General features: G+C 39.8%; 1 protein-coding gene across 3 annotated transcripts in view; it reads right to left on the bottom strand.

Moving 5' to 3' along the window:
• Positions 1-23339, bottom strand: part of ECPAS (Ecm29 proteasome adaptor and scaffold) — a 121783-nt gene that overhangs the window by 18111 nt on the left and 80333 nt on the right. For all 3 annotated transcript variants that reach the window (XM_064378979.1, XM_021672147.2, XM_064378974.1), the window contains exons 24-34: positions 16821-16944; positions 13664-13809; positions 13197-13251; positions 12257-12371; positions 11542-11610; positions 10065-10182; positions 9630-9797; positions 6157-6236; positions 5102-5207; positions 4308-4355; positions 2970-3091 (exon numbers count right to left, since the gene is read on the bottom strand). In XM_064378979.1, coding sequence (XP_064235049.1) covers positions 2970-3091; positions 4308-4355; positions 5102-5207; positions 6157-6236; positions 9630-9797; positions 10065-10182; positions 11542-11610; positions 12257-12371; positions 13197-13251; positions 13664-13809; positions 16821-16944 — 1151 coding nt within the window. The remainder of the gene's footprint in view (positions 1-2969; positions 3092-4307; positions 4356-5101; positions 5208-6156; positions 6237-9629; positions 9798-10064; positions 10183-11541; positions 11611-12256; positions 12372-13196; positions 13252-13663; positions 13810-16820; positions 16945-23339) is intronic.

Here is a 23339-nt window from a genome sequence, read left to right as displayed (position 1 = left end):
AGTCATGTGATGCATGAGACATTTCAGTCAATAACAACAGACCACCATGTCCAACAGTGGTCCCATAAGATCATACAGGAATACCTTAGAGATACTGCAGGTTCTGTTCCAGACCACCACAACAAAGCAAGCCACATAAATTTTCTGGTTTACCAGTGCATACAAACCTATTAAGAGTGCAATAGCATCATGTCTAAAATAAAGTACCCTACTTAATTTTAAAATATCTTAATGCTACTGATCATCTCAGCTTTCAGCAAGTCATTATTTTTTTGCTGGTGGAGGGTCTTACCTCAATGGTGATAGCTACTGACTGATCAGGGTGGTGTTTGCTGAATGCTGGGGTGGCTATGGCAATTTCTTAAAATAAGTCAACGATGAAGTTTGCTGCATCAATGAACTCCTCCTTTCACAAAAGATTTCTTTGTAGCATAAGATGTGGCTTGATAGCATTTTACCCATGTTAGAACATCTTTCAAAGTTGGAATCAATCCTCGCCAATCCTGTTGCTGCTTTATCAACTAAGTTTATGAAATATTCTAAATCCTTTGTGGTCATTTTAACAATGTTCACAGAATCTTCACCAGGAGTAGCTTCCATCTCAAGAAACCACTTTTCTTTGCTCATCGCTAAGAAGCAGCTCCTCTTCTGTTCAAGTTTTATCATGAGATTGCAACAATTCAGTCATGTCTTCAGGCCCCACTTCTAATTCTCTTGCTATTTCCACCACATATGCAGTGACTTTCTCCACTGACATCCTGAGCTCCTCAAAGTCATCCATAAAAGTTGGAATAAACTTATCTGAACTCCTACTAATGATGACGTTTTGACCTCCCATGAATCATGAGTGTTCTAATGACACCTACAATGGTGAACCCTTTCCAGAATGTTTTCAACTTGCTTTGCCCAGATCCATCAAAGGAATCACTATTAATTGCAGCTCTAGCCTTACAAAATACACTTCTTGAATAGTAAGACTTGAATTTACAGCAGGCATGAAATTACTCCTTGATCCATGGGCTTCAGAATGGATACTGTGTTAGGTTAATAGGCATGAAAATAGCATTCATTTCCTTGTACCTCTCTATCAGAACTCTTGGGTGACCAGGCATACTGTCAATGAGTAATACTTTGAAAGGAATCTTTGTTGTTGTTGTTTTTTTGAGCAGTAGACCTCAACGGCAGGCTTAAAATACTCAGTAAATCATGCTGTAACAGACAGGCTGTCATCCAGACTTTGTTATTCCATTTCTAGAGCACAGAGCAGATTTAGCAGAATTCTTAAGGCTTCAGGATTTTCAGAAGTGTAAATAAGCACTGGCTTCAATTTAAAGTCACCACCTGCATTAGCCCCTAACAAGGTAGTCAGCCTGGCCTTTGAAGCACTGCAGCCAGGCACTGACTTCTCTGTAGCTATGAATATCCTACATGTATCTTTTGCCAACAGAAGGCTGTTTCATCTCCATTGAAAATCTGTTGTTGAGTGTAGACACCTTTATCAGTGATCTGAGCTAGATCTTCTGGATAACCTGCTGCAGCTTCTATATCAGCAACTGCTTGCACCTTTATGTTACTGAGACAGCTTCTTTCCTTAAACCATATGAGCTAACCTCTGCTAGCTTCCAACATTCCTCCTGCAGCTTCCTTACTTCTCTTAGCCTTCACAGAATCGAAGAGAGTTAGGGCCTTGCTCTGAATTAGGCTTTGGCTGAAGGGAACTTTGTGGCTGATCTGATCTTCTATCCAGAACATTCGAACTTTCTGTTAGCAAAAGGCTGTTTTACTTTCTTACCATTTGCGTGTTGGCTGGTATAGCACTTTAAACTTCCTTTAAGAACATTTCCTTTACATTCACAACTTGGTTGTTGGGCACAAGAGGCCTAGCTTTCAGCCTATCTCAGCTTTCAATATTCCTTCCTCACTAAGCTTAATCATTTCTAGCTTTCTATTTAAAGTGAGAGACAGGCACCTGTTCTCTTCACTTAGACAGTTAGAGGGCATTGTGGGGTTATTAATTAGCCTGATTTCAATATTGCTGTGTCTCAGGGAATAAGACACTTGAGAAGAGGGAAAAAGATGGGGAACAGCTGTTCAGTGGGAGCAATGAGAACACACACAACACTGATCAATTAAGTTCACCAACTTAAATGGGTGCAGTTCATATAACTCCAAAACAATCACAAAAGTAACATCAAAGATCACTGATCACAGATCACCATAACAGATACAATAGTAACGCAAAGTATGAAATATTGTGAGAATTACCAAAATGTGACATAGAGACACGAAGTGAGCAGACCTGTGGCAACCCTGCATAAGCAATCTGACTGCACCATCTTTCCAACTTCATGTAATGTTTGCACACCCATGAAATCACCTAACGACACATTTCTCAGAATATATCCTTGTCACTAAGTGACACGTGACTGCACTTGAAAGCATATCCCTTAACTAAACTTCAGTATGACTCTCTAAGATACAAAGGTTGTTTATCATAATAATACCATTTTCACACTTTAAAAATATGAATGATTATTTCATATCAAATATCCAAATTTCTCTGTTTCATCAGCTTCTTAAAATGGTTTGTTTGAATCAGGATCCAAGTTCACTCACGCATTGCAATCTACTGCATTTCTTAAATCTTTTTTTTAACAGCCTCCACTCTCCTCTTTTGTTCTTATTTATTTTTCCTCACTGACTGTATTCCAATCATGTCATTTCACATGGTCCTCTCATCATACACCAGGGCCTGTTGCGGGGGTGGAGGCATTAGGGGATGGATAGCAGGGGGTCGGGGGATTGGAGAGGGATAATATTAGGTTTTCACAAATATAAGTTTTCACAAATAACCCAAGAGTCATTCTCCTAAACGTTTCTCCATATTTTCAAGAATCTAACCTTGAAAGAAACACAATTTCTAGGAACTGAGCAAATCTAACACATCCATTTCATCAACTGATGCACACCTGAGGGCTCGAACTTCCGTCACAGGACTCATCATTCCTTTGTCCAGAAGGCAAGGCAGAAGGGCCGCAATGGTTCTCTGGCCAGCTGCTCCTTTGGCAGGGTCACACATTTTCACACAGACCTCACATACAAAGAGAATGGATGTTAGTGAAAGTGACCGCTCATCTAATAAAGCATTCATCTGACAAGACTTTCCACTTCATATATCCATGAAAAGAGTAAGTGAATCTACTTTCTACGATACTATAGAGAGAAAGAGGAATGAGATCTGAGATTGAGTCCTAGGTCTGCCAAGAACTAAACAGAAAATTTGGTAATACATTTCACTCTCTACGCATTGGTCCTCCAATTTGTGAAATACAGAACAAAACAGATGATGATGAAATGAGACTATATGTAAGAAAACACTTTTAAAAAGGTTTAGGGCTGGGTGCAGTGGCTCATGCCTGTAATCCCAGCACTTTAGGAGGCTGAAGCAGGTGGATCACTTGAGCCCAGGAGTTTGAGACCAGCCTAGGCAATACGAAGAGACCCTGTCTCTACAAAAAATACAAAAAATTAGCCAGGCATGGTGGCATACGCCTGTGGTTCCAGATCTCCAGGAGGTTGAGATGGGAGGATCACCTGAATCTGGGAGGTCAAGACTGCAGTGAGTCGTGATCACACCACTGCATTCCAGCCTGGGTGACAGAGTGAGACCCTGTCTCAAAAATAATTAAAATAAAAAATTAAATAAAGAAGGTGTAAAGTGTTATCATCGCTATCATCATCATCATCATTATCATCACCATCATCATCATCATCATCAATAACATTGGGCGGCAGCACAATATAGTGGTCAAGATCACATATTAAACAAGAAAACACCTGTACTTAAAACCTAGTTTTACTACTTATTACCAATGTGACCTATGGCAAGGTTTGTGTAACTAGAATGTAAAAGTTCCTGATATATCACAAAATCAAGTTCAAGTGGTAGATAATTTAGTTTCAAAAATCTCTCTAACCTAATAGACATGAAAGGTAGATTTATATATAAACATAGCAAAAGCAAGAGAAAAGACAGGTGTTGCTTGATCTAATGGAGTGATGTGCTCTTCAGGGTCAAGTCTAAGTTTTATCTTCAGTTCACCACAAGTATACTCTGTTCAACATACTAGCACTGCAGTGTTTATAGCACTCACTTTCTCATTCACTGTAAGAGTAGTGAACTACACCACAAAGCCAATTATACTGCAACTAAATGTCATTTCCTATGACAATCAATAAATCCTTACTGTCATGGTCACCCAGAACCCTGCCCCACTCCATTCCCAATGTAAGACAGGAGTTTTCACCTTGCTCAGAGTTTTCAGAGCTAGTTCTGCTGCTTTTCGTACAGATTCCTAAAAATGACAAAAGTGTGACATAATACAAGTTAGAGAATTTCACTGTCATTTACTCTACAAGTTGCAGTTTAATTGCCTCAGACCCTATAGAGATTGGGGGAAAATCCTACATTTCATATCAGGTTAAAAAAATAAGTATCTTATTAGACTCTTTGCCCATCAAGGAACACAGTACCATGCCATACTATTAATTTTTAAACATTAATTGTAACCTATTTTGACCTTAAAAAAATTAGCTATTAACAGTTCAGAAACTAAATGTAATTTAAAAGTAAATATATAAAGAGCTATGTGAGAATTCTGAAACACTTAAAAGTCTCCAATAAATAAAGCAAAAAGAAAGGTAAAATTGAAGTGCCTAATTTTAATGGTAAAATATCAAAATACCTAAAATTAATTGGTCACATTATTTGGGAATAATTAATCCCATTTACAGAACTGATCAAAATACCATTACTATGTTCAAAACTGTTGTTTGTCCCTAATTCAATAGAATCATGAGATCTCTATTGAAAGAAGGTATATAGGCCATCTTTTTTTCCCTAAGTCTATTTAATTTAGATCTAAGGATACCCAACCTTACAATTTCACAGACACATTGGAGGAAAACATGAAACTTTGGAGGAAAACGTTGGTCTCTTAAAATTATCTGGAGATGGAATTTTGACATATGCAACATAAATATTTTAATAATTCCAATTTAACTTTTTGTATATATAAATGGTGATTTATTTCTATAATACCTTGATATCATCTTGTACTCTAAAAAGCGTTTCCCAAATTTCTGGAAGTTTATCAATGATGTCATCTAAGGGTCTTCCTCTCAATAAATCATTCAAAGCTAAACAGCTGAAAATTAAAATTTCATTTCAATATATGATGAAGAAGGTCAGTATTTTACTATGAAACATTTATACTAAAAAAGAATACAGATTCTGCCTCTAATTCAAGTTCTCATCCCCTTACTCCAAGACAGCTTGACTTCTCTCTGGGTCCCTCAAATATACCAATATATATACGGCATTTACAATTATAAAATGTTTGTTTCCCGTAACTATAATACAATCCCTTTGAGATGACACATCGGTTTTTATTCAACGGTGTGCCCCCAGGGCTCAGCACACTGCCAAGTATACAGTGGGCACTGAATGAATGTAATCTGTATACAGAAATGCTACACTATAAAGTCATGACACTATAAAAATATATCTTGGTGTCTACCAATTTAACAGGTAATCTTCAACTTCTTTGATTTCATACTTATATGAACTATGACAATTTAGGAAAATCATTGACCAAAGCTTAAATTGTTAAAGAAAAATAACTATCAAACGTAGCCAACCAGAAATCATGCTTTTTAGTAGTTTTGTTGTTTTGTTTTGTTTTTTTCTTGTTTCGTTTTGAGTCAGAGTCTCACTCTGTTGCCCAGGATGGAGTGCAGTGGTGCGATCTCGGTTCACTGCAATCTCTGCCCCCTGGGTTCAAGTGATTCTCCTGCCTCAGACTCCCGAGTAGCTGGGATTACAGGCACATGCCACTGCACCCACCTGATTTTTGTATTTTTAGTAGAGATGGGGTTTCACCATGTTGCCCAGGCTAGTCCTGAACTCCTGACCTCAGGTGATCCACCCACCTCAGCCTCCCAAACTGCTGGGATTACAGGTGTGAGCTACCACACTCGGCCAGCTTTTCAGCAGTTTTAATTTAGTCCTTTTGCACAAAGTATAAAACCTGGAAATTCTGAAAGGAAAAAAAATTCAGTTTTATTTGACTAAACTTATATTCCTAAAAATAGTACCTGGATTCTCGAACTCGCCACATACTGCTTGTAAGGTTCTTAACCAAATCTTGAAGAATTTCTTTCAAATATTTATCCACCTAATGAAAGCAAAAGGATAAAATTTAACATGCAAAATCCATCAATAATCAAATTATTCAACTCTGAACCACACTGGTTAACCACACTTAACCACACTGACCATGTTTCTGTATTTTACAGGCTCCATGTCTCTCTAGGCCACTCAGCCCACAAATCTCTCCCTACTTTGGTCGCTAAAAGCTGTCAGGTGATCATTCTAAAATGTACATTTGATGCTCTTATTTTCCTCAGTGCATGAGAATGAAGTCCAATCACCTGGGCATGCACACAAAGCCTTCCATGACTTGTCCAGCCCCAAAAGTATATTCTGTCTCACTTCTTTTCCTTGGTACATATCACCTCTATCTACAATACCCTTCCCAGGTCCTACGTGCTTGTAGGTCCTACATGCCAACGCCTACTTGTCCCTCAAGGTTCGTATTAGCCATTCTTTCCCAGAGAAGACTGGCCTGAGTAACCTCCTCTCTGTTCCCGTAGCACCTTCTGAAGGTGCATCACACAAGACCATACAGTAACTGCACTGTTCCACTATGTGGAGACCTTCAAGGGGGTCGAACACAATTATTGTTCAGGACAGTGAAGTTATCGAGGGACAGTGTCTCACTTGTCATCAATGCAGTTATTGAGGGACAGTGTCTCACTGGTCATTGGTGCAGTTACTGAGGGATGGTGTCTCTCTCGTCATTGGTGCAGTTATCGAGGGACAGTGTCTCCCTCGTCACTGGTGCAGTTATTGAGGGACAGTGTCTCCCTCGTCATCGGTGCAGTTACTGAGGGACAGTGTCTCACTCATCATCGGTGCAGTTACTGAGGGACAGTGCCTCACACATCATCAGTGCAGTTACTGAGGGACAGTGCCTCACTGTCATCGGTGCAGTTACTGAGGGACAGTGCCTCACTCATCATCGGTGCAGTTACTGAGGGACAGTGCCTCACTCATCATCGGTGCAGTTACTGAGAGACAGTGCCTCACTCATCATCGGTGCAGTTACTGAGGGACAGTGCCTCACTGTCATCGGTGCAGTTAATGAGGGACAGTGCCTCACTCGTCATCGGTGCAGTTAATGAGGGACAGTGCCTCACTCGTCATCGGTGCAGTTACTGAGGGACAGTGTCTCACTCGCCATCGGTGCAGTTACTGAGGGACAGTGCCTCACACATCATCGGTGCAGTTACTGAGGGACAGTGCCTCACTCGTCATCGGTGCAGTTACTGAGGGACAGTGCCTCACTCGTCATCGGTGCAGTTACTGAGGGACAGTGTCTCACTCGCCATCGGTGCAGTTACTGAGGAACAGTGCCTCACACATCATCGGTGCAGTTACTGAGGGACAGTGCCTCACTGTCATCGGTGCAGTTACTGAGGGACAGTGCCTCACTCATCATCGGTGCAGTTACTGAGGGACAGTGCCTCACTCGTCATCGGTGCAGTTACTGAGAGACAGTGCCTCACTCATCATCGGTGCAGTTACTGAGGGACAGTGCCTCACTCGTCATCGGTGCAGTTAATGAGGGACAGTGCCTCACTCGTCATCGGTGCAGTTACTGAGGGACAGTGCCTCACTCGTCATCGGTGCAGTTACTGAGGGACAGTGCCTCACTCGTCATCGGTGCAGTTAATGAGGGACAGTGCCTCACTCGTCATCGGTGCAGTTACTGAGGGACAGTGCCTCACTCGTCATTGGTGCAGTTAATGAGGGACAGTGCCTCACTCGTCATCGGTGCAGTTAATGAGGGACAGTGCCTCACTCGTCATCGGTGCAGTTACTGAGGGACAGTGCCTCACTTGTCATCAGTGCAGTTAATGAGGGACAGTGTCTCACTCATCTTTTTAACCCCAGTACCTTACCCAGTGCCTAGCTCATGATTGTTCAGAATGAAATATGAGTTTTACTTTTTAAGCCTCTGTTCTACTTAGCAACTTGGTAGTAACGAGAAAATAATGGTAGACTCAGATTTATACCAATGCTGACCCTCTCAAAATTTATGGCTTTTCCACTTTTATAGGTAGGAAAGGTTTTGTTATCCTTACTCACATGTAAGAAAACCAAGACAAAGAGGTAAATAACAAACTGATGTCTTCCTATGTCTGCTTCTCTCAGCATTCTCCATGGGTGATCTCATCCACACTGTGGCCTAATCCTTTCACTCACAGAGATGGTACTCATATCTCAAGGTCCTAGGCCTGTGTCCTGAGCTCAGACCTACAAAGCCCAATGGCCTATTAGATCTTGGCTGACCCAGAAGTACCACAATTCCTCCTGGAGCAAGCAGAACTCATTGAGCCTTCAAAGCTGAACCCTGAAGTACCACCATGAATAGAACATACTCACCCTAGTACCAGATAGGAGAGACAGGAAGGAGCCACATTATAGGCAGAGATTTGTAAGACATAGTAAGGAGCATTGAATTTATTTAAAATGAGCTGTAAAGCCACTAAATGATTTTAACCCAAAATGGCACAATCTAATTTGCATTTTTAAAATCTTTTTTGCTACTATGTAGATAATTAAATGAAGAAAGACAAAGAGAAAAGAGAAGACGATGATGACCTGTTCATCAGGAAAGAATCAGGAAAAGAAGAGAGCAGATTCAAGGAATACTTTGGAAACAGAAACAACAGAATTTGCTACTAGATTCAGTTGGGGGTGATGGTGAGACACAGCCCAAAATAAAGTATGACACCAAGTTTTCTGGCTTGCGCAAATAGGTGAACAGTGAAAACAGAGGAGGAAGGTTATTTTTTAAGTCCTGTTCTGGGCACGTTGGGCTTATGGTATTCTGAAACAACAGTAAAGTGAAAATTTCAAGTAGACATACGCAAGTCTAGAGTGCAAGTGACAGCTGGACCAAAAGTGTTAGACTGGGAACTTTCACAATAAAGATGACATTTATATGCCTTGGAACTGATTGATACAGAGAAACCTCAGAGAGCAAAAGATACTCAGAGATAAGCCCTGAGAAATCTTAATACCTAAATGGAACATTCTGACCAGCCAGATGATAGGACACCAAGAGAGAAAACAATATGGCAATTGCCTGCTTCCTTGGCTGTCTCCCCAACTAACCGAATTCACTGGAGGTGGGATTATGACCCATTCTCCACTGCATCAATAGTCTCTATCCACATTTACTATTCCATTTGTGTGAATATATAATCATTTCCTTAACCATCTGCCCAGTGGACATTTATATTGTTTCCATTTTGGAGATTTCAGTAAATGTTGCCATATATGTCTTTGATGCCTTGAAAGAAGGAAGAAACATAGAATGAAAGACAATTTATTGGTTTGAACAAGTAAGTATAAAAATAGTAGAAAGTAAGATGGGCACTGGGTTTAAATCCTATGCTTGACCTGTTTCCCTAACACGCAGGGGTCCACAGATACTTACCATGGATTTGTCAGTGACTAACGCATTCCAAATACTTGTCATGGCCTGTCGAATGCCAAGATTGGGATCAAACTGGTAACGATAAAGTCGAGGAACTAGCTGAGGCAGAAAAGGAGCCAACTGCTCTCCAGCTCTGGTAGCAATTACATTAAAACCAAAAGCAGCACCCTAAAAATAATAATAGGATGAAGTGACTCAGATGCACCCATTACAGTAAAATATTAACACAGCAAAAAATTCTCCCTCCCAAACTTATGCCTAAATACAGGCTGATTTATTGGGCTTTCCAATCAATAGTAGCTTTGTGGGGTTCAGCTTTCTCATCAAGCACAGACTTTCACAAAATGCACTGTATATCATTTTCCACTGTCTGCCAATGTAGCATGTTTGATTTGCAGGGAAACAAAAAATAATCGTCCAGTGATAGCAACTTACCTTCCTAGAGTTCCACATTGCATGATGGTTAGCTAAATTCATAAATTTATACACCAGATCTGGCTGGCTAAGATCACTTGCCAGAGAACAAAGTTCCTTGTAAGTAGAAAGGCCCTGACTTGGAAACAAAGAAAAAGAGGTAGGCAGTAATAAACTTCTCTCTCTCCAGCCTAAAAAATTACATCATCAGTATTACTAGGACATATTAAAATCAAATTTTCACTCAATTTCTAATACTGAGTTATCTTATCACCATGGACAAAGAAAGCCAGGTTGGGAAGAATATAAAAAGTCAGCTAATTCAACTAACAGCAATTCCTAAGTCCATCTACATCGCTGCTGATAAATGACCTAAATACACGTGTAAGTCCATGGAAGTGGTGCCCTCACCACCTGGGGATGCAACTCAATAATTCTTCATTACATTACACATAATCTCACATGATCATAAGAGAGTCATTTGAAGACAACATCTGTTTTCCCTAAGTCTTTTCTAAACTAGACCACCCTAAACCAACTGGAGTCTTGTTAACATTCCTCTGAACAAATAAAATCGGCTCAAATATCTAATCGTTTTATGTTATTTTGTAAAATGTAAGCACTTTTTTAAAAACTTAGAGTCTATAAGGAGAGTAAGTAAAATTAAAACCATTTTTGACGTGGTAACAGTGCACTGTGGGGGAAAGTCAAGGACAGAACACACTGCAGCTTTCTCCTGTTGCAGAAAACACTGAAGCAGGCTATGTGTGACACCACAGCAAGGCCCTGCAACCAGCAAAGATTTGCCTAACGATCCACAGAAATAAAGCATGATAAAATAAAGGAGGTCAAGCTCGAGCAATTTATTTTAAATGCCAAAGTAGTGGCCTCTAAGATAAAGAATTACACGCACCCAAAAACTAGGGGCAGTGGGTACACCTGGCTATGCTTTCAGGTGTCCCCCAGGACTCAGCTGCCTGAGATCTGACAGTTCTTGGCCTAGTCAGTCTCCCAGAAATGCCCTTAGGGCCCAACATCATGGGCTCCCAAGCAGCAGCCCACCACCAATGGCTGGTCACTGACGGGACATAAAGGGCCAGGCTCCATGCCTCAAAGCAGAACAACTCCAAAAGGTCACTCCATGCCAGCTCAGAGCTCCTCCAGAGGTCGGTATCCACCGAAGCAATGGCAACAGTTCAGCTCCTCCCCCAGTCACAGGCCCTGTCCTGCTTCCTCATCACCCCAAAGTGATCCCTAGGGCACTACCCAATGAATTTCCAAACTAGAAATCTCCATCTCAGAGTTTATTTTCCACGACACTCAATTTAAGACATGAGCCTTTTTTTCCATATAAGTTTTCTTCTTCCACCAATAGATAACATTTCCTAAGAGAGTAGAAATCAACTTCAGGACTGCTCTATTTACCAGACTAATAAATACATATATATATTTAAAGATGTTTATTAGCATAACCAATTGATGGATTTAGCATACTTACCCATCTGGTGTTTTGCCAAGAGCTCCCCCTTGGAATACCACTGTCTCTCCAGAAACTTCATGTTTAACTCTAAATCAAAACAAGAAGAATTTCAATAAGCTTAAAGCTTTTCATACCAACATTCAACTAGCCAATACAATTCACTGACAAAGTGATAAAACTGAACTTTCTATCAAGCATTTACTATGTACAAGATAAAAAAGTCCTTTCCATCAGGCTGCAAATTTTGTAAAATGAATCCAGAATGAACAAATTAACAGATGAAAAAGACATTCCACATAATTTGCACTGAATTAAATGAGGTGACAACATGAAAAACTATCCTTCCTACAAGGCAGGCAACATAAAGCAGCAAACCCTTACATGGATGATTTCCCCTCACACTTTTCACAGATTAGACTATGAATGATATGCAAGCTTCTTCTCTGCATCTTAACTTCCATTTAGCCAACAGTAATTACAGCATTTTTCTAATCCAATGCATTAATTATCTGAGACCATTAAACTTTCAAAGCTTGACCTAGTGACATGCTCCTCAAGTTAAAGTATACACTGGAATAACTGTGATATTCACAGCACAATAACTATAGACTTGCAATTTAGAAAAGCCTTCATAAACAAAAAAATGGAAAGCTGAATTTTCCTTCTCCGGCATATTCTATGTGTACAAACTTGCTCTATGGGTTTGAATCTAAAATTTTCAAGTTCACCATACCTTTTGCCAGTCATAAGTGTTTCTACAAGTGTAGAAACCAATTCCTGTTGATCTTGTTCATTGCCTAGTTCATAAACCAACCCAAGGCCTTTTGATGCAACATCTTGGCTAAGTTCTACAAGAAAAGCAGACAAGATTGTATTACTTTAAAAAAAAAATTGTCTACTTGCTATGAAATCAAAATTTTTAAAAAGTTATGTTGACATGGACCCAAAATGTTATCAAAGTAAAGATAAAAAACAGAATCAATATGCCTATTTTATTTAAAAAAAATACTACTACTAAATCATTTCAGTGGACATGGCACCATACAAGTTACTATAAATGAGAACCACATTCACAGAAGATCCAGTTTACAAACCTAGACAATACTGATGGACCTATACAGTGTCACTGGACAGTGCAGTGACAGACTATCCACAGACTGTAAAGTCATACACATCAGAGATAAAACAGCCTCACAGGATTTCAATACACTCACACCTAACTTAAAAGTCAAAGCAAGACCATATGTTTAAATCAAGTTATAAAACAAAGCTACTAGTGAAATGTTTAACACACATACATTCACTCTCTCCTAGCTTAAATCGGAGAGGAAAAGTAACCAGAAGTATAAAAAAGCTATTAAGAGACACACTAATGTTAAAGAAGGCCTCAGCTCCATTTTTAAATGCAGACTAAGGAACATGTTCTAATGTATAAATATATAAATAAATAAATAAATAAATAAGAACCTAAGTTTCTGTCTCGTAACTAGAAATTTTGGTTTTTAAGCCATTAACATAATGCTTACCCTTACTACTAATAAATAAGGTTTGATCATTTGTTTTAATCACGTAGTTCAAAAAAGTTTTCTTTTACGTTCATTAATCCAGGTTTTTCAATATTTAAAATACAAGTTCAAATAAGTTTAGAAATCAAATATTTACCAACAACCTACCATCATTTTCTGATAGAACTGAAACAAATGCACTTTGAATTTCTTTAAGATGAGACTGAAAGAAGAAAAAAGGCATTACAACACTGAAACTCTACCTCTTTGAGAGAATAAGAATGTTACTCTCACTATGTACAAAATTTGTAGTCTTATTATCCAAGCCAGTTACAATCGCTGTTTTGTTCTCATCTTTACAGGTGGCCCAAATCACCTGGAGCTGCACCACTTACAGGTAGTCTAACACATGCAAGCTGACAATTGGTCCAACTGAGCCTCCCCATCTCAAGCACTTCTGACTTTATACCTTCAAGTTTAGAATCATCTTCCAGCCTATATACACCATTCATTCCTTCATGTACAATGTATTTCAAAATCGACTATTGGTTAATGATCTTCATCCTCATATGCTTTCCTTGCTACTTATAATACTGTGGTTTCCAAAAGGGCTGACCACATACAGCATGGCTCACCTTCACTTCTTTGTGGGTATTTAGCTTCCTCACAAGGGAAAGGAGCCAGATACAGGCTGCTTGCCTCACATGTGGGTTGGAGCTAATGATATGTTTATTTAAAATCACATCCAATACCCATGGAACCACATCATTCACTTTGGCTCCTGGGGAAAAACAAAGAAAAATAATAAAGAATTAAAATAATTCAACATTGTTTCCTGAAAAAAATTAAATTTAAATCAACATTTATTCAACATAACAATCCTGTAACATACTAAAGTCCAAATGACTAAGGTGTTTAAAGTTGCTGAAGGAATCAATAATTATTCACTCTAGAACCTAGCATAAACAAAATTACATTTCAAAGGCACTCAAGTAACTTTTTAGTTCTCTAGAATGAAAAATTATCCCTACTCTCTCAGTGTCACCAATTTTTCTGATACCTAAAAGTAACAGATACCTTTTGCACTTCTTTCCTCCTCCAGCTACCATACTGTTTTTCTCCTTTATTACTCCAGGGTTTCTGAACCTCAACACTACTGACATTTTGGCTGGGTAATTCTTTATTGTAGAGAGCTATGCTACACACTGCAAAATGTCTGGCAGCATCCTCTGCCTTCACCAACTAGAGACCAGGAGCACCCACCATCCCCAGTGTCTAGACATTACCAAATGTCCTCTGTGTGGCAAAAATCTCACTCCTCCAGTAACAAGCATAGTTTTACATTAAGACCCTTCAAAATAGTTGTCTAAATTCATGTTCAAACTTTGCCCTTCTCTTTTCTTGAGCACTCCAAATAAGCCTTTTGCCTTCTCTTCTCCATGGACATTATTCACAGTAATCACGAATGACTTTGCTGTTGCTAAGTCCAATGATTATTTCTCACTTCTCACCTTAGTTGATCAATTGGCAGTACATGACATGTTCAATTCCCCTCCATCCTTCATCTCTTCATAGCTCCTCACTGATCACACTACTCTAGTTCTCAGAGTCAGAATCTCTTCTTCTAATACCCATAACCACAACTCTAGCTGCCAGCAGTTCTACTATCTGGGCAAATACAATTACCAAACCAACAAGTCCTTACTCAAGTCCCACAACATGCCCAGAATAATATGTAGAGATGCTAAGACGGCTAAGACCTGAGCCCTAACTGGCTTCTCAAATGCTGTTCATTCTATTCACAGCAAGACTGGTACAGCGTAACCAACAACATCCAAAGGCTGAGTAGCACACAGATGAGAATGACATAGAACACGTATGACCAAAATTCACATCAAAGATTCATCATCACCCTCTCTCCACAATATGTTATGTTTTCCTTTCCCGAAACAGACAAAAATAAAACTTTGACATTTAATGGACAATTTGAGATTCCTTTGGATGAGTAAAAAGCCAGGCAGAATGTAATCTTCCAAGAGGAGTTTGAAGCAATAAAAGAGTTCAGAATATGAAGACTGGCATAGATACCTTTCTACTGACCTTTATTTGCTTAACTCACTATGTAAAAACCCATAGAGTGGCTGGGTGCAGTGGCTCGTGCTTGTAATCTCAGCACTTTGGGAGGCTGAGGCAGGTAGATCACCTGAAGTCAGGAGTTCAAGACCAGCCTGGCCAACACAGTGAAACACCGTCTCTACTAAAAATATGAAAAATTAGCCAGGTGTGGTGGCAGACTCCTGTAATACCAACTACTTGGGAGGCTGAAGCAGGAGAATCATTTGAACCCAGGAGGCGGAGGTTGCAGTGAGCCGAGATCGTACCACTGCACTCCAGCCTGGGAAACAAGGCGAGACTCCATCTCAAAAACAAACCAACAACAACAACAAAAAAAAAAACTATGGCGTCAGAAACATGCCTCTCATAGCAAACCCACTCCTCAGTGTGAACCCTCCCTGCTGTCAAGTCTCTGTTATCACCTCTCACATGCAACCTGAAAATTCCCACTTCAGGTATGGCTGCCTAAGCTTGTTAACAATGTCACTTCCCTCCCTTATCTTCATCCTTCTATACAAACTTCTCCTTGCCTTGCTTCATGTGTGTTCAGGAAAAACCTCAAAAAACTGACTCTGATTCAGCTTCCGTCAATCCACAATTCTCATTACAGTGCAAGCAAAAGTGTGTTTTTCTATTTCCTTTAAACCTCTTTATGGTGGCTAATGAAATAACAAGTGAACACATTACCATGGAGTTAAATGTTAACTATAACACTAAGTGCAATAACTAAATTAATGTATTACTCATGATGGAACACAATCCACAATCAAATTGTTACCATGAGAATACTGTCATTTAATTTCCTTAATTGAGAAGATAAAATATAAAAACTTGGTGACTTTTCCTTCTGTTTAAAATTTTTTTTAATTCTAGCTCAAATACTAATATATATTTTCAATTCCAAATTCAAATTAAACCATAACACATTTGAAATTATGATATATACAACAAAGTCAGAAACCACATGTTCCCTCAACTATATGCTGTCACTAAAAGCCAGTGTACCTAGAACACTAGCAGAAGGCACTGAGGCTTCATTATGTAATGAAGGATTAGAGGACGCTTCATCTGGAAACACCTATACCTTGAATTCTGAAACTGGCTAAACACTGAAATCCTCGTGAAAAGAGCACAAGCTTCAAGGTAATCCAGAGCTAACTCCCCTGCTTGCTTGCCAAAGTGAAAAAAGTTACTAATTTCATGCTGTCCGTTTTTTTTTTTTTTTTTTTTTTTTTTGCGACAGAGTCTCCCTTTGTCGCCCAGGCTAGAGTGCAATGGCATGATCTTGGCTCACTGTAACCTCCGCCTTCCAGGTTCAAGCGATTCTCATGTCTCAGCCCCCAGAATAGCTGGGATTACACACTTGCGCCACCACACCTAGCTAATTTTTATACTTTTAGTAGAGGTGGGGTTTCACCATGCTGGCCAGGCTGGTCTCGAACTCCTGACCTCATGAGATCACCCTCCTTGGCCTCCTCTAGTGCTAGGATTACAGGTGTGAGCCACCGTGCCTGGCCTCATGCTGTCTTCTTCCATCAACTATTTTTCTTCACTGAATGAAATTGGTAAACGTATTTGAAAAAGAATATGGAATGTGTAATTTTTTTCCTCAAATGTCATAAAGAGAACAAAAACGTTACTTGATAATTATAAATTGATTAGCTGAATATTTGGTACCAGCAGGAGGAGTATATTCCTCTTCAGTCACTAGCCAGGCATCTCGGGCAGCCACAGAACTAGTTCCTACTGCCGCGCTGGTAATGGCTTCGCCAATAGTGAACTGAAGTTCTATCTGCTTGGCCTGCAATGAAGGAAGTAAAAGCCATGAATGAGAAAACACATTTCCCTAAAACATCCATTTCTACAGAACAGTTGCTTAAAAGTGTGTTTCTGAGCATGTTTTGTTTTCTCTGTTTTGTCCTACTTTGCTTTCAGCTAATTCAATGGCTCAAAGGCAGGGGAGGGTAAAGGAGCAAGGACTTAAGAATGCCTTGAAGATATTTTTCAAAGTCTTTGCTGTCCTCCTCGCCTCAGTAGAGAAGCACTAAGCAGTGATTTACGATGTCTGGAAGCATAATATGGTTCACCTAAGGAAGACAGGGAATCCCATCAACTTTGAAGCCATGTAAGTGTCAGTATAAATTCTAGCTGTCTCTCACCAGCTATATACCCTTATTTAAACTTCCATGAGCCTCAAAAACTTCATTTCTAAGAGAAGCATAATATCATCCACAGCATTAAGCTTTAAGCATTAAATGAGGTTAATGTACATAAAACTACTAGATAGTATGCCTGATTGTGGTTACTCCACAATAAATAGTAGCCATTACATTTTATTGACATTTACTTAACAACTATTTAACTCTTTGTACTCTTAAATTATATGATATCTTGATGTTACTTTTATTTATTTATTTATTTATTTATTTTTTTTTTTTTTTTTTTTTTTTTTTTGAGACGGAGTTTCGCTCTTGATACCCAGGCTGGAGTGCAATGGCGCGATCTCGGCTCACCGCAACCTCCGCCTCCTGGGTTCAGGCAATTCTCCTGCCTCAGCCTCCTGAGTAGCTGGGATTACAGGCATGCGCCACCATGCCCAGCTAATTTTTTGTATTAGTAGAGACGGGGTTTCACCATGTTGACCAGGATGGTCTCGATCTCTTGACCTCGTGATCCACCCGCCTCGGCCTCCCAAAGTGCTGGGATTACAGGCTTGAGCCACCGCGCCCGGCCTTGATGTTACTTTTAAATGGCTCAGAAAAAAAAGAGAACAAAGCAAACGTAAAATGTGAAAATTTGGAAAATCTGGATAAAGGGCACACATGAGTTCTTTACACTATTCTTACAGCTTCACTGTAAGTTTGAAAGTGCTTCAAAAGCCAAACATTTGAAAATTCTATTTAGTACACACTCAAGTATTTTAAAATTTGATTCGGAAATGTTGACATGCTTCACAAGTAGGAGTCACTGACCCAACATGTAACTACCTAGACCTGCATTTTCCACTTTTTACTGTAAACCAGAAGAAATTAGGAGGAAGAGAAGAAATAAGGGAATGAATAGAGAGCATTCGAGGGCTATGAAAACACTGACTCTTCCAAGCATTAAGACAACAGCTGAGACTTTCCTATGCTAATCAATAAACGCTCTATTTGTGATGAGGCATCAAGTGCTAATGCAACATGCTTCCTAGACTGAGGAAAAAGGATTTAAAGGCTTTAGTCCTACAGCTTCCCTGGTTAAAAGCTTCTCTTGGCAACTTTGAGCTGAAAACAGGTATTTCAACATAATCCTTATTAGGGTTCATTTTATGTACCTGTTTTTGCATATTTCCTATGGTTAATAACAATACACTTGCCATGAAAAACAAAAACAAAACTCCATAACTATATTTATGAATGATACATTTATGAATATCTGGACTTCGCTGTAAATATTCCAGAAATAAAGGGGGGTTCAATAGAGAAAATAAGAACAGATACATGGGAATTCATTACATTATTATCATTCTATTTTTGAATATGTATAAAATTTCCCATAATAAAAAGTTACAAGAGGGGCTGGGCATGGTGGCTCATACCTGTAATCTCAGCACTTTGGGAGGCCGAGACCGGTGGATCACCTGAGGTTAGGAATTTGAGACCAGCCTGGCCAACATGGAGAAACCTCGTCTCTACTAAAAATACAAAATTAGCTGGGTGTGGTGGCGCATGCCCATAATCCCAGTTACTTGGGAGGCTGAGGCAAGAGAATCGCTTGAACCCAGGAGGGGGAAGTTGCAGTGAGCCAAGATCACGCCATTACACTACAGCCCGGGCAACAAGAGCGAAACTCCATCTAAAAACAAAAAGAAAGTTACAAGAGGCAGGAGGCAGGGCAAAGTGGCTGAACAGGGAAGGGGAGGTGAAAATTGTTAACAAGTACAAAAAAATAGAAATAATGAATTCAGGCCAGGCATGGTGGCTCATGCCTATAATCCCAACACTTTGGGAGGCCTAGGTGGGTGGATCACCTGAGGTCAGGAGTTTAAGACCAGTCTGGCCAACGTGGTGAAACCCCGTCTCTACTAAAAATACAAAAATTAGCCAGGCATGCTGGTGTGCACTTGTAATCCCAGCTATTCAGAAGGCTGAGACAGGAGAATTGCTTGAACCCAGGAGGCAGAGGTTGCGGTGAGCTGAGATTGCACCATTGCTCTCCAGCCTGAGCAACAGAGCGAGACTCTGTCTCAAATAAAAAAACAAAAGAAGAAAATGAATGAGACCTAATACTCTTTGGTAGCAACTAGTGTGGCTGTAGTCAATAATAATTTAATTGTACATTTTTAAATAACTAAAAGAATATAATAGGATTGTTTGCAACTCAAAAGATAAATGCTTGAGGGCATGAATACCCTCTTCTCCATGATGTGATTATTAAGCATTGCATGCCTGTATCAAAACATCTCATGTACCCCATAAATATAAACATCCAACATGTACCTACAAAAACTTAAAACTGAAAAAAAAAAAAGCCCAACAGAACCTCATCCCCTCCCTATCTAATGCAGGAACGTCAAACTAAACTATCCACCAAAAAGGCACCTTCATAAAAACTAAAATAATTCGGTGAGAGATCACAGTACCCAGCTTCAGCATAATAACAAGAAGGGACTCACTGAATAGGGTGGGAAGAACACACTGACTATACCACCCCCTCCCAGTCCCAGGCAGCACAGCTTGGAAAGAGAACCTGTGTGCTTGGGTGAAGGAGAGCAAAGTGAGTGCGATACTTCACACTGCAACTCAGTGCCACCCTGTCACAGTAGAACACAGCACCAGGCAGATTCTGCCAGTGCCCAAGGAGGGAGCATTTAGACCAAACCTGGGCCAGAGGAGAATCAGCTTTTTCAGTGAGAGGAACCCAAGTCAGTTGACTAAAGTGACCTCAGTCCCCAAATAAATTTCACCAGCAGCTAGGCCACACCTCGGGGTAGGAAAACCAAGAGTACAGGAGACTTTATCTCACAACCAGGCACCAGTGCAGCCACAATAAAGCAAAGCACCAGGCAGAGTTCAAAAGCCCCACTTCCAGGACGCTGCTGTGGAGGAGCACTTCTAGACCTAGCCCGGGCGAGACGGGAATCTGCTGGTGTGCCAGAAACAACCTAAGTCCCGAGTCCTGGGTGGCTCCAACACCTGCTGACTAAAGCAGCCCCATCTTTGAAAAAGCATCAGCAGCAGTCAGGTGGCCATAGGCCTTGGGTGAGCCCTGGTACTGTGCTGGTCTGGGAGGCCATGGGCTTTGGGTGTAACCCAGCATGGTGTTAAGCTGCTGTGGCCACACGAGTGCCCACATTACCCTTCCCCTAACTTCAGGCAGTTCATTGTGAAGACACTCCCTCTACCTGGGGGAAAGAGAAGGAAGAAAGCAAGAAACTTTGCCTAGGAACCCAGAGAATGTTAGATGTCTACAGACACCTAGTTACCCAAGTCCATCAACGCTGGTTATCGAGGTGTCTGTTAAGAGTGGTGGCACAACTGGGATTAGGGTGCCCTCTAGTGCTGAAACAACTGCAGTGACCACAGGCTTAGGGAACTCAACACTGAGTCATATTTGGAAGGCCCTCTGAAGAACAGGTGCAAACAAGACCAGACTGTGAAGACTGAAATAAATATTTAACTCTTCAAAGCCCAAACACTGATGAATGTTCACAAGCATCAAGGACATCTGAGAAAAAATGTTTGAAAAAACATTTGCCCTAACCAGACTAAATAAGGCACCAGTGACCAATCCTGGAGTGGTGTAGATATGTGACCTCAGAGAATTCAAAATAGCTGTTTTTGTTTGTCTGTTCGTTTGTTTTTTGAGACAGAGTCTTGCTCTGTCGCCAGGTTGGAGTGCAGTGGCGCAATCTCAGCTCACTGCAACCTCTGCCTCCCAGGTTCAAGCAATTCACCTGCTGCAGCCTCCCAAGTAGCTGCAACTACAGGCTTGTGCCATCACACCCAGCTAATATTTGTATTTTTAGTACAGATGGGGTTTCACCACATTGGCCAGGATTGTCTCGATCTCTTGACCTCGTGATCCGCCTGCCTTGGCCTCCCAAAGTGCTGGGATTACAGGCATGAGCCATTGTGCCCAACACAAAATAGCTGTTTTAAGAAAGCCCAACAACTTCAAGAAAGCATGGAGAAAGAATTCAGAAACTTATGAGAGAAATTTAGTAAAGAGACTAAAATGGGGGGAAAATAATCGAACAAATCTTAATGCTGAAAAATATAATGGATGACTGACAAATGCTTCAGTGTGTCTCAAGAACAGAACTGATCAAGCAGAAGAAAGAATTAGTGAGCTCTAAGACAGGTTATCTGAAAATACACAGTAAGAGGAGAAAAATGCAGAAGAATGAGATATACTTAGAAGATCTGGAAAACAGTTTCAAAGGGGCTAAGAGTTATTTGCCTTAAAGAGGAAGTAGAAAAAGAAACGGGTAGAAAGTTTATTCAAAGAAATAACAGAGAACTTTCAAACCTAGAAAAAGATGAACACCCAGGTAAAAGAAGTTCAAAGAACACCAAGAAGATTCAACCCAAATAAGACTACCCCAAGACGTAAAATAAACTCACAAAGGTCAAGGATGAAGAGAGGATGCTAAAAGTAGCAAGAGAAAAGAAGCAAATAAGACATAAAGGAACGCTGATATGCCTGGTGGCAGATTTGTCAGCAGAAACCTTACAGGCCAGAAGGGATTGGAATAACATATTCAATGTGCAGAAGGAAAGAGAAAGGGAAAGGGAAAGAAACAGTTGAAGACTGACTTCAACACCCCACTTACAGTAATGCACAGGTCATCCAGACAGAAAATCAAGCCACCCAAATCGAAATTAAACTACACTCTAGGCAAAATGGGCCTGACATTTACAGAACATTTCATCCAACTGCTATAGAATATGTATCTTTCTTATCAGCACATGAAACATTTTCCAGGGTAGACCATATGTTAGACACAAAGCAAGTCTCAAGCAATTCAAAAAAAAAAAAAAATCAAAATCCCATCAAGTATCTTTTCTGACCATAATGGAATAAAACTAGAAATCAATAACAAGAGGAATTTTGGACACTATAGAAATACATGGAAATTAAACAACACGTTCCTGAACAACCAATGGGTCTAAGAAAAAAATCAAGTAAGAAAAATTTAAAATTTATTAATACAAATGAAAATGAAAACACAACATACCAAAATCTATAGAATACGATGAAAGCAGTGCTAAGTAGGAAGTTCACAGCAATAAATGTTTACATCAGAAAAGTAGAAAGACTTTCCTAGTGATGCACTTTCAAGAACTAGAAAAGCCAGAACAAAATGAACCCAAAATTAGTAGAGGAAAGAAATAATAAAATTCAGAGCAGAAGTAAACAAAATTGAGACTAATAAAAATACAGAAGAGCAATGAAATGAAAAATTGGGTTCTTTAAAAGATGAACAATAAACTATTAGAATTGATAAAGTCAGTAAGTTACAGGATACAAAATAAACATACAAACCATTGTATTTCTATATGTGATATGGTCTGGATTTGTGTCCCTGCTCAAATCCCATGACTGAATCGTAATCCCCAATGTTGGAGGATGGGCCTGGTGGGAGGTGACTGGTTCATGGGGATCAACTTCCTCCTTACTCTTCTGATAGTGAGTTCTCATAAGATCTGGTTGTTTAAAAGTATGTAGCATCTCCCCCTTTGTTCTTTTTCTATTGCTCCTATGCCATGTAAGACATGCTTGCTTCCTCTTTGCCTGCTGCCATGATTGTAAGTTTCCTGAGGCCTTCCAAGTCATGCTTCCTGAACAGCCTGCAGAACTGCGAGTCAATTAAACTCCTTTTCTTTATAAACTACCCAGTTATAGCAGTGCAAGGACAGACTAATATGCCAACAGCAAACAATCTGAAAAGAAATCAAGAAAGTAACCCCACTCATAATAGCTACCAAAAAAAAAAAAAATACCTAGGGATAAATTATAACCAAAGAAATACAAGATCTCTATAATGAAAACCATAAAACACTGATGAAAAATTTAAAAGAACACACAAAAAAGAAAACATATCCCATGTTCATGGATTGAAATATTATTAAAATTTCCATACTACCAAAAACAATCTACAGATTCAATATAATCCCTATCAAAATATCAAGGACCTTCATCACAGAACTA

This window comes from Aotus nancymaae, unplaced genomic scaffold (assembly GCF_030222135.1).
Source record: "Aotus nancymaae isolate 86718 unplaced genomic scaffold, 86718_ANA_hifiasm-v0.15.2.pri h1tg000003l, whole genome shotgun sequence".
NCBI lineage: Eukaryota > Metazoa > Chordata > Mammalia > Primates > Aotidae > Aotus > Aotus nancymaae.
Note: the sequence above shows the minus strand (reverse complement) of the source record. Positions and strands in the feature narration are given on the sequence as shown.